This window comes from Citrus sinensis, chromosome 5, assembly GCF_022201045.2.
Source record: "Citrus sinensis cultivar Valencia sweet orange chromosome 5, DVS_A1.0, whole genome shotgun sequence".
NCBI classification, from domain to species: Eukaryota; Viridiplantae; Streptophyta; class Magnoliopsida; order Sapindales; family Rutaceae; genus Citrus; species Citrus sinensis.
In genome coordinates this window covers 19,265,128-19,277,238 of record NC_068560.1, presented here as the reverse complement: position 1 = coordinate 19,277,238, position 12,111 = coordinate 19,265,128, and the positions used below count along the sequence as shown (strand labels likewise).

The 12,111-nt window shown below is 32.7% G+C and overlaps 4 protein-coding genes across 4 annotated transcripts in view; 3 read left to right on the top strand and 1 right to left on the bottom strand.

Annotated features, from left to right (window-relative positions):
* LOC112497571 (disease resistance protein At4g27190-like) overlaps window positions 1-11,170 on the top strand; it is a 98,124-nt gene extending 86,954 nt beyond the window's left edge. Inside the window, exon 10 of the transcript XR_008054824.1 lies at window positions 10,814-11,170. The gene's annotated coding sequence lies outside the window, so the exon portion shown is untranslated. The remainder of the gene's footprint in view (window positions 1-10,813) is intronic.
* Window positions 1-12,111, top strand: part of LOC102626081 (disease resistance protein At4g27190-like) — a 93,260-nt gene that overhangs the window by 56,322 nt on the left and 24,827 nt on the right. The window contains exons 7-9 of the mRNA XM_052441177.1: window positions 8,218-8,496; window positions 8,769-8,837; window positions 8,986-9,504. Of these exons, the coding sequence (XP_052297137.1) occupies window positions 8,218-8,496; window positions 8,769-8,837; window positions 8,986-9,504 (867 nt within the window). The remainder of the gene's footprint in view (window positions 1-8,217; window positions 8,497-8,768; window positions 8,838-8,985; window positions 9,505-12,111) is intronic.
* Window positions 10,077-11,170, top strand: LOC102615476 (uncharacterized). Its single transcript, XM_052441703.1, has 2 exons — window positions 10,077-10,557; window positions 10,899-11,170. Exons 1-2 carry the CDS (start codon window positions 10,222-10,224, stop codon window positions 10,938-10,940), a joined length of 378 nt encoding a protein of 125 aa, XP_052297663.1. The 5' UTR covers window positions 10,077-10,221; the 3' UTR covers window positions 10,941-11,170.
* LOC127902489 (protein ENHANCED DISEASE RESISTANCE 2-like) overlaps window positions 11,602-12,111 on the bottom strand; it is a 32,347-nt gene continuing 31,837 nt past the window's right edge. The window contains exon 15 of the mRNA XM_052441670.1: window positions 11,602-11,788. The gene's annotated coding sequence lies outside the window, so the exon portion shown is untranslated. The remainder of the gene's footprint in view (window positions 11,789-12,111) is intronic.

Sequence of the window (12,111 nt, the reverse complement as noted above, 5' to 3'; positions counted from 1 at the left end):
CTTCATTTTTCACTATTGGATGTGCTATCCACAGCGGAACTCCACAATCGAAACCATCAATACGACAATATTTCTCTGTCGTTTGAATTTTAATCAAATAGAAAACAAGTAAGGTCAAATAAATTCTGGTCCACCAATTTAATCAGTATAAACATATGGATCCCATCATTAATATTATAAACATGTGCGTCTTTTTAATTATTATATTATATGATTATTGTATTATTTATAGATTGCTTTAATTATGTCACATTAGGAAAAGAGATTCCCTCTTCGGCGAATGAAAATAAAAGAAATTAAAATTAAAATAAGACTTAGTAATTTAGCCCTTTTTTTTCGTTTTTCTTTTTGCTGTTGGCATCTTTGTCCATAAAAGAAATGCTCACTAATCATTTGATAAATACTAAGGGCTGCATGATTAAGTCTTCTTCTTTTGCAAATCATTGTCTTTACTCTCATAAGCTCTCTATAATCACATTCCTCTGCAGGTAACAGGTAACATATGGACCACTTGTTTTTTTTATTATAATAAAACATTTTCTTATGTTTTTCATCTCACAGGAATATATTTATCTCATCGTGGGCCCAAATGGGGTAAATAAATTGGGATCAAGGACAAGTCTGTTTCAGTGTTGAAATTGCAAGAAGACCACCTATAGCCCCATTATTGTTATTCAACTATTACTTTTATGACACCAATGGGCCTTTGGTCAAGTGGGAGAACCCTTGCACTTACAATAATGAGTGCAAGGGTTCAAGCCTCCATAAAAATATTTATGAGACTTATTTACAATCCTCCCTCAATTATCAAATAATTGAGTGGAGTTAGTTTATTCCTCACGAAATATGAGTGGAGTGGACAGCCTTCGAATATTTGAGAGGGTTTGAAGAATTTGGACAGCGCTTCAGAGGAGTACATGCCACAAAAAAGGTCTCAATTATAGAATCTATTTGTAAATATTAATTATAATACCTACAGTCCTGTATAATAGTATTAAAAAAAAACTATTACTTTCATGACACTTATACAAATAATTTATAACTCCATCTTTATTTAGGGAAAAAACTATAGCAATTGTTGTTATATCACAGGAAAAAATTCCAATTAAAAATATAATAAGAATTAATTGCAAATTTTTTAATAAATATCAATATAATTTAATAGTTTAATTTTTTTGGTAGAGTAATATAATTTAAAAAATTTATATCAGTATTACTTTTTAAAGTGCAAATTATTATAATTGTATTAATAATATATTTGTATTTATTATAAAATTTATTTTAATAAAATCTTAAATTTTTTTAAATATTTGTATATATTGTTATATTTTATTATAATATTTTATTTATATTTATTAAAATATAAGAGTCAATATTTTTAAATTAATAAAGAAAAAAGTATTATAATAAAAAATAATTCTTTTATTAAAAATATAATCATTCTACCAAACTTATCCTCGTCCCTTTTTGAAAGGAAAAAATAAATTAGAAAAGTCTATGGTCATGATAATTTTATTTCGTCAGTTCCTTATATATTTATTTCATTTATTTCATACATAGCTGTCTTAGGGTGATATTATTTTGTAAAGATATAATAATAAGGTATATAAAAAGAAAAGAGGGGTGTGTATACTTCCCGGCCAGTGTAATAATTATATGTAGAAGAAAACTAACAAGAGGAAAAATGACAAAGAGCAAGGCGCTGGTTGTGGGGAGAAGAGGATAGAGAAGCCAATCTTAGCTTGTTGATTGAGGGCTCATTTTCTGATCATCGTAGCCTTGTTGGAGCTGTCAAACAAGTCGATGTTGTCATTTGCACCATGTCTTGGGCTCATTTAAGGAGCCACAAACATTTTGATGTTGCTTAAACCTGTTGAGTCCATCAAATAAGCTGTAAATATTAAGGTACGTAATCGGTAATCCTTAATTTTTATGTAATTTTAATTTCAGATCCAAAATTGCATGCAAGTCATTAAATTTCTTTCCTTTTTTATTTTTTATTTGATTAGTTGCTTGATTTGGTCGGGTGTGTATTTTTTTTTTCTTTGGTTTTTCTTTTTCCAAAACATAAATAGACCAAGCACATCTCCAAATCGGGTTGGAGCGGGGATTCTAACCCTACGATGGCCATATTAAAATTTAAAATTTTTTAATTTATTTTTTCTTTTATAACTACATCTCAATATTTTGAAAAAATGATTATATAGATCTATATATTTTCAATAAGAGATGCTAAGAAACTCTTTTATACTATAACACCTACTAGCTCTATTAACTCAAAAAATTGACTTTAATGTTAATATATATAAATATTTTAAAATAATTTTAATATGTTCAAAAAATATGAAAAAATATTTTAATACTTTACAAGCTTATACTATATTAAACTAAATTTTATAATAAATAGAAACTTAATGTGAAAATAAACGTCTAAAAATTTAAATTATTTTCAATAGCATATAGAATAATTATAATATTATTAATACCTAAGATATATTATATTAATTATAAATTCTATTTAACACAAATATTTAACTAAATTTTTATAATAAATATAAATATATTATTAAAATAAATCTAATAATTAACATTTTAAAAAGTAATACTGAAATTAATTTTTTAAATTATATTAACACTAATTTCACGCAGGGCGAACTTTTGACAAAAACTGTTAATTGCAATTTCTTTTGAAAACAATAGATCAAATCATTTAGTTTCTCTCTCAAATGCTTTTTGTGTGCTTTCGGCATATGCTTTTATAAAAGTCTTCGCCCTCAATCATGCATTCAAGCTTTTGCTTTATCTTTTATCAAACTTAATTATTTCTTTAGAATATATCCAAACGTAAGGTTGTGAACTAGTGCTTTCTTCAACTGTTTGGGCCAAATACATATGACTATTCTATACATGCGTCAACAAGGCAACAGTAACCAAATACATGATATGCAAAGGGGGTGCATGATTAAGTCCTTCTTTTATTCAATTCATTGTTATTATTCTCATCAACTCTTTTCTCACTCATTTTTCAGCAGTTACCAGTGATCTTTTTGCTCATTAAAATTATTCTTAAATATTCAACGCCAAGAAGAGAAGCTCATCAACTACCTGATCCCGGATAATTAAAGAGGTGAACTTGTTCTAAATCCTTTGATAATTTCTATTAATAGCATAATCTCCTTGATCTTGACAGCTGTTTTTCTTCTATATTCAAGGTGAGTACAGCAGCTTATCAACTCTGATCCCAGACCTGGTAAAGAGGTGCACTTGTTCTAAAACCTGTAATATTCTTTTAGTAGCAGAATCTCTGATACTTGATCTTCATAGCGGTTCTTTCTTAATTTGCATAAACTTTCCTAGGAAAAAATTCTATGGTTTTTCTTAATCATATCATTTATTTTTCTTAAGTCATATCATTTATTTTTAGCAGCAGAATACTTGATCTTGATAACGGTTCTTTCTTAATTTCCATCAACTTTCCTTGAAGGATACCTTTCTGTTAATAGCGAAACCTCTGATCCTTAAGATGGAAAAAGAAATTCTCTATTTAGATATCAGTTGGTTCAAGATCAATATCGCGATGTTGTTTGCAGTCTTTTCTTTCTCTGTCTTTCCCTTTAGTTCATTTTAATTTATTTGTATTCCTTTCTTTGACATATTATTAGATTTGTTAAGTAGCAGGCAATGGCAGAAGTGGGTCTGGCTGCTTTTTCCAGCATCGTATCAGAAGGTGCAAAGTCACTGTTCAAACCGATTATACGGCAGATATCTTATGTGTTCAAGTACCAGAGCTACATAGATGGCCTAAAAGATCAAGTGAAGCAGCTGGGATATAGAAGAGAAACGGTGCAACAACCTGTTAATCACGCTAGACTACAAGGGGATGAGATTTATGAGGGTGTCACAGACTGGCTAAATCAAGTTGATGAATTCAGTGAAGGGGTTGCAAAATCCATCATTGATGATGAAGATAGAGCTAAGAAGTCCTGCTTCAGAGGATTGTGCCCAAACTTGATTTCTCGTTACAAGCTTAGTAAACAAGCAGCAAAGGCCGCAGAAGCTGCCGCTAGTCTCGTGGGAAAAGGAAACTTCTCTAATGTTTCCTACCGTCCTGCTCCAGAGAGTACAGAACAAATGGAAGTGAAAGATTACGAGGCCTTTGATTCAAGAATGAAAGTATTTCAAGATGTTGTGGAGGCGTTGAAGGATGATAAGCTCAACATAATTGGGGTCTACGGCATGGGCGGCGTGGGTAAAACCACGCTAGTCAAGCAAGTTGCAAGGCAAGTGATGGAAGAAAAGTTGTTCGATAAGGTCGTTATGGCTGAGGTAACACAGACCCCAGATCATCAGGAAATTCAAAAGAAACTTGCTTCTGATTTAGGCATAAAGTTTGAGTTGAATGAGAGTATATTCGACAGAGCTAATCGATTGCGTGAAAGATTGAAGAAAGAGAAGTGGGTCCTCATTATATTGGATAATATTTGGAAAAAACTCGAGTTCGAAAAAGTTGGAATTCCTTCCAGGGATGTTGATGATAAAGATAAAAAGGATGATCAGAGACGATGCACAATAATTTTGACGTCTAGAAGTCGAGACTTATTGTGCATTGATATGAATTCTCAGAAAAATTTCCAGATCGATGCTTTGCCACCAAAAGAAGCATTGCAGTTATTTGAGGAGATAGTGGGTGATTCAACTAAAATATCTGCTTTTCAAATTACAGCCAATGAGATCGTTGAAAGATGCGGAGGTTTGCCTGTTGCACTGAGTACAGTTGCAAATGCTCTGAAAACTAAGGAGCTTGACTTCTGGAAAGATGCATTGAATCAGCTAAGAAGATCGGATGCAAGAGAAATTCATGGCATGCAAGCAAATGTGTACACCTCCATAAAATTGAGTTATGACTTCTTGGAAAGTGAGGAGGCAAAATCTCTGTTCCGTCTTTGTGGTCTATACAGTGAAGGTAATGTCATACAAGTTTCTGACTTATTGAGATATGGTGTGGGTTGGGATTTGTTTGAAAATGTTTACACATTGGAAGAAGCAAGGATTAGGGTGCATCGGTTGATCGACAATCTCAAATCTTCATGCTTATTGTTGGACGGGGATGCTAAAGATGAAGTTAAAATACATGACGTCATTCATGTTGTTGCCGTATCAATTGCCGCAGAGAAGCGCATGTTTAATATTCCAAATGTTGCCGACTTGGAGAAAAAGATGGAAGAGACCATACGGAAAGATCCAATTGCCATTTCTTTACCTCATAGGGGTGATCAAGTGCTTCCCCAAAGAATGCGATGTCCCCGTCTTGGGCTATTTTTGTTGCATACGAAGGGTCTTTGCTCTATGCAAGTTTCAGACCACATTTTTGAAGGGACGGAAGGACTCAAAGTTTTGGATCTTGCCAGAATTCACTTCTCTTCATTACCTTCATCACTTGGGTGCCTCATTAACCTTCAAACATTGTGTTTAGACTATTGCCGACTAAAAGATATAGCAATAGTTGGACAGCTAAAGAAATTAGAGATTCTCAGCCTTGTATATTCCGATATCAAGCAGTTACCACTCGAAATTGGACGATTGACGCGGTTACAGTTGCTAGATTTGAGCAATTGTTGGAGCCTTGAGTTGATACCACCAAATGTCATATCAAAATTATCTCGATTAGAAGAACTGTTTATGCATAACAGCTTTTCACAGTGGGATAAGGTTGAAGGAGGAAGTAATGCCAGTCTTGTCGAGTTGAAGGGGTTGTCAAATCTAACTACTTTGGAGATAGATGTTTCGGATTCCGAAATTCTGCCGCAGGATTTTGTCTCTGTGGAATTGGAAAGATATAAGATATTTATAGGACAAACGTCTGTCCGACGGCTCGTCGAATCTAAAACATCAACATTGATGGTGCTCAAGGGGCCAGAAACAGTTAGCCTTCTTTTGGGGAATGATGGGACGAAAATGTTGCTGAAGAGAACTGAAGATCTCCGTCTATACTCACTGAAGGGTGTTCAGAATGTTGTTCATGAATTAGACGGTGGGGAAGGTTTTCCACGATTGCAGCATCTTCTAGTAACAGACTGTTCTGAGATTTTACATATTGTCGGTTCAGTTGGACGGGTTCGTTGCAAAGTCTTTCCCTTGCTGGAGTCATTGGATCTTATTAATTTACCTAATTTGGAGACGATATGCTACAGCCAACTCAGAGAAGATCAATCTTTCAGCAACTTAAGGAAAATAAACGTAGATTGCTGTCCAAAATTGAAGTATCTCTTCTCATTCTCTATGGCCAAAAACCTATTGCGGCTCCAAAAAGTACAAGTGGAAAACTGCGATGATTTGAAAATGATTATTGGTAAGTGTTGAAATTAATTATTGGTAGGATTATTTACATTGACTCATTCTTTTTTTCTTTTTCTTTTTTGGTGAAAAAAACAACGGATGTTTATTATATATTGTTTTTGTTCATTTATAGGGCCCGACATGGAGAAACCAACAACAACTCAGGGATTCACAGAAATCAATGCAGAGGATGATCCTGTTCACCAGGTAATAATTTTCTGTTTAATAATTAATTAATTAATATATTATCGCGATCTGATACTTATATCATCGAAATAATATTATATTAGAAGTTGTAGTTGAAGGAACAAAAATGTACGGTTTTGCTTGACAGTTTAATAAGCATCAAAAAATTATGGCCCGATCAATTTCAGGGAATGTATTGTTGTCAAAACTTGACAAAAGTGACCGTGTGGCGTTGTCATCGTCTGAAGTATCTGTTTTCATGTTCTATGGTTAATAGTCTTGGGCAACTCCAACATCTTGAGATTCGAAATTGCCGGTCAATTGAAGGGGTAGTCAACAACACCACGGGGGGGTTAGGAGGAAGAGATGAATTAAAGGTTTTTCCTAAACTACACTCCCTGCGGCTCCATTGCCTTCCAAAACTAAGTAGCTTTGCCTCACCAGAAGACGTCATTCACACTGAAATGCAACCTCAACCCCTCTTTGATGAAAAGGTTTTTTTTTTTTAAATTAATTTTATTCTCAATAGTTAATTTCTCTTTTCGTTGAGTCTTCAAATTTAATTAATATACATCTCTAATTGCATTGAATTTTTAACTTCAGGTACGACTCCCAAGTCTGGAGGTATTACATATTAGTGAGGCGGATAAGTTGAGAAAAATATGGCACCACCAGCTTGCTTCGAAGTCTTTTAGCAAATTGAAAAAATTGGAGATATCTGAGTGTGATAATCTACTGAATATTTTTCCTCCATTGGTAAGATTGCTATATTCATTTTGAATTTTTATTTCAAATAACATTCAACAATTATTTTAATCATTTTTGTGTTTACAAATAATTTTCATTCACAAATTATTTATTGCAAGTATTGTACTTCAAACTTCTGGAGGGAAAAAAAGTATTGAACTTCAAATCACCATTCTGAACTCTGCATTTTCAATCTAATTTATAGGTTCACCTGCATTAAAGTCAACAATATAATTGTTTTAAACACGATTTAACAGCATAATATAATTCAATTTAATTGTTTTTTTTTTAAATCCTAATAAATAAGATTTTCAGAAATTAAAAGATACTTAGTTACTCAGCTTTTAAGTTCACAAATTCCTATATATTTCTCTTTTCCTTGGTCTTTAGATTTCGATTTAAAAATAAATAAAGAAAAGTGTTCAAATGTAGTTAATATCTCTAGTTTAGTTATGAATTGATTACGCCATTGATTAAGCACAAATTCATGATGTTCATTTTGAATCGACTGTTGATTAAAAAATTTCCTCAAATATTCACTCTATAACAGTCCCATGTTGATGGCGTTGGGAAGTGTTTTCCATTTTTAAAAGCATGAATATCTGGAAAAAAAAAAGGGAAATACAGCGTTTTAGTTTAGTTATTTTAAAAATAGGCATGTTTGAAAATTAAAAATTTTTAAAAACTAGCATCAAGATGAAAAATGAATTTATAATATTTAAAAATTAGCTGAAATTCTTTCTCCGTTCCTAATACTAAATAGTGTAAATGCATTTTCATTATCTTTGTTTTTCTGGACTTCTATTTATTTATTTTTGTTTTAATTTTTTCCTTTTTTTCTTTAACAAAAAATATCTAGTAGACATTCATGGTTTGTTATTTTTCATAAAACAATTGTATGATTTTGACATACTTTGAATCTAGTTGAATGCTACTCTTTATTTTCAGGTTGGAATTCCCAATAGTCTAGTGAATCTTAATGTATCACTCTGTGAAAAAATAGAAGAAATCATAGGACATGTTGGAGAAGAAGCGAAGGAGAATCGTATTGCTTTCAGCGAATTAAAACTTTTGGAACTTGATTATTTACCAAGGCTTACCAGCTTTTGTTCGGAGAATTACACTCTTGAATTCCCATCATTGGAACAAGTTTCTATGACACATTGTCTGAACATGAAGACTTTTTCTCAGGGAATCTTATCCACACCAAAGCTATGCAAAGTGCAAGTGAGTAAAAGGAAGTATTAAGTTTTATATGAAACTGTGATATTGTTTGGTTACTAAGAAAATAGGAAGAAAGAAAACTTCTGTAAGCTGAGAATTCTGTTATTATTGATCTAATGAATCTGGAAATTACAAGCCTTTTTATATGTGCATAGAAGATTCTACACACATTGCACACACGCACAGGTTACTACTAACAACCTCTATAACAACCTTTAGCTGACTCAGCTGCCATGTCAGCATACTCATTAACTAACTAATTCTATTCTTAACAGGAAGAGGGTGAATTGCGCCGTTGGGAAGGCAACCTTAATTCCACTATACAAAAGTGTTACGAAGAAATGGTATGTGTTAAATCGATTCGTCGAAATTACTTATGCATCTCCCTTGCACTTGCACATTTGAACATATAAGTTTAATGTATATATATATCTATGCCTTTCAAAAAGAAAAAATTGTATATATCCAGTGCAATTGTTTTGGTTTGTGCAGATTGGATTTCGTGACATAATACATTTGCAACTCTCGCATTTTCCACGTTTGAAAGAAATATGGCATGGCCAAGCACTGCCTGTCAGCTTCTTCAACAATTTATTCGACCTGGTGGTGGATGACTGCACGAATATGTCGAGTGCTATTCCTGCTAATCTGCTACGGTGCTTGAACAATTTGGTATACCTGGAAGTGAGGAATTGTGATTCACTTGAAGAGGTGCTTCATTTGGAAGAGCTAATTAATGCTGACAAAGAACATATAGGCCCCCTGTTTCCTAAGCTTTTCAAGCTAAGGCTCACTGACCTTCCAAAACTCAAAAGATTTTGCAACTTCACTAGGAATATAATTGAACTGCCTAAGTTGAGATATCTAACTATTGAGAATTGCCCTGATATGGAAACATTCATATCCAACTCTTTAGTGCACGTGACAACAGATAATAAGGAAGCTCAAAAATTAAAATCAGAAGAGAACCTCTTGGTAGCTGATCAAATACAACATCTCTTCAATGAAAAGGTAATCATTATTATTATTTTTCCCTTCACTTTCTTTCGCACAGTTGTAATTTCATTAGAATCAAATCAAATTTAATGACTCATCTTTTTACATGTCGTCTTAATTTATATCTGATTTAACAATATAACCGCAATTATTAACTAACTTTATAGTATGAATTATAAAAGTGTCTGAAATTAATTGGATGCCTGGTAACACGAGGTGATGAACTATATTAATTATGTGTGTAACATCTCTGTTTTCCTAGCTAATTCATATTAGATTTAGCATCAGATTTCATTTATGTGTTTCAAAGGGTAATCGATTTGATACTTATATTTGGGATCCTACTGCAAAGCATACTAATTTGGAAAAAAAAATATAAAATGCTGTGATTAATCTTGTCCATAAAATATGCAGGGGAAGACTGCAGAGATTGGATACATATTTTCATTTACAACTTAATTTTGTTGATTTTTAGGTTGCATTCCCTCAATTGATAGAGTTAAAGTATCTGGATTACACAAAGTGCAGCATCTCTGGAAGGAAAATGACGAATCCAGCAAAGCGTTTACAAACTTGGGAAGTCTAGAAATATCGGAATGTAGTAAGTTGCAAAAATTAGTACCACCTTCGTGGCATTTGGAAAATCTGTGGGAACTAGAAGTATCGAAGTGTCACGGGTTGATAAATGTGTTGACGCTCTCAACATCTAAAACTCTAGTGAATCTCGAAAGAATGAAGATAGCTGATTGCAAAATGATAGAAGAAATCATACAATCGCAGGTTGGAGAAGAAGCAGAAGATTGCATTGTTTTCAGGAAATTGGAGTACTTGGGACTTGATTGTTTGCCAAGCCTAACAAGCTTTTGTTTGGGTAATTACGCTCTTGAGTTCCCGTCCTTGGAACACGTAGTTGTGAGACAGTGCCCAACAATGAAGATTTTCTCTCAAGGAGTCGTAGACGCACCGAAGCTAAACAAAGTGAAACCCACCGAAGAAGAAGATGGTGATGACGAAGGATGTTGGGAAGGAAACCTCAATGACACCATAAAAAAATTGTTCAATGAAATGGTGAGTATCAATGAAGTGTTGCACTATCTAGCAAATTATTTCTATAGCTATTAACGTGGCATAATATGATTGCTTGATTGAAAATATAAAATAATAATAAATAAATTATGAGGGTTATGTTATGTTTTTGTTTAATCAATCATATTACGTCATATTAGTTTGTACAATATTATTTGTGCACAAAAGATTGTGGTCGTATCATTACTCAATCATATTATGTCATATTAGTTTGTACAATATTATTTGTGCACAAGAGGTTGTGGTCGTATCATTACTCTTGCTTTATTATTATTATGGTTGTAATGTATGCTTGCTTACATGAGTAATTACAAAATGTGCAGAATTCTAAAGAAAAGATTGAGCCAACCCTTCAGGTACAGTGAAGAAGCTATCTGGAACCAAGCCAACCTCTTGTACATGATTCAACTTGCTCGTTCTCCTGTACTTGAATAATTTGGTTCTGAAGGCATTTACAATTTTTTAGTCATGCTACAGACTTGAAAGACACTTTGGATTTGTTTGATGCATTCTCTGTTTAAGGAAGGACTTGAATTGATGTTTCAAGTTTCATGCAATTTTCAATTAGATACTGTTTAAACTTCTGCATTATTCATTCAATTGGTGTTTTAAGCATTTGATTTCCAACTAGTCCTGATAGAAGATCATTAGCTGAAGAAAACAACATAACATTTGTGGCATTATCAGAATAAGAATAATTTTATGAGTCTAGTAAAATTAACTCGACCATTATTAAAAAGAATTAATCCGTCAAACTGACTTTCTCAGACCAGCACCCTTTAAATTAAAAGAATTTCGTGAAGTCAAGACCATGTTATAGATCTTGTGGAAATAAGTGAACCCATAAATGTTTTCACAGCATCATAAGAAAATCATTTTTTTTTTAGTATTTTTGTTAGTTGTTGAGTTTTAAAAGTAGTAGCTATTAAACAATGACAATTAGCGTGGTCGCAGTTGGGATCGAGTAGTTCACTTGTTTGCGAGTAGAAACCAACTTTAATACTATTACACTCATTCCAAAAATAGTAACTAAAGAATCATGAAATTTCCTATTAAGTATTCTTCATTTTTTAATGCAAAATTCCCATTCGAAAACACCAATGACTTTCTTTCAAAGTAAATGAGAAATTACAATGAAAACGGGATCAAAATACATGTACGTATACCTAAAACAAATGATTTTTTTTTTCAATTAAAAAAAAAAACAGTTGAGGTGAAATGAAACCACAGTCATGATGATGTCTCTGGTTCCAACTTTGGGACAATAGCAGACTAGAAACACGTACAACTCCAATCAGTCGCTCTGGTAATTCATCTGTAGTGTTTGCCTGCATACAAAAAAGCAAGATAAAGAAGAGACACTCGAAGCATTATTTATACCATTCTGAGAACATTCAAGTATGCAAAAATGCAAATTGTAGGGCAATATCTCAAAATCATGTCTTTTCCCTTGTGTCCATTTAGAAGTGGGGGTAAAAAAATAAAATAAAATAAAATAACAATCATACATACCTGTACAAGGAAAGCCATGTCAAC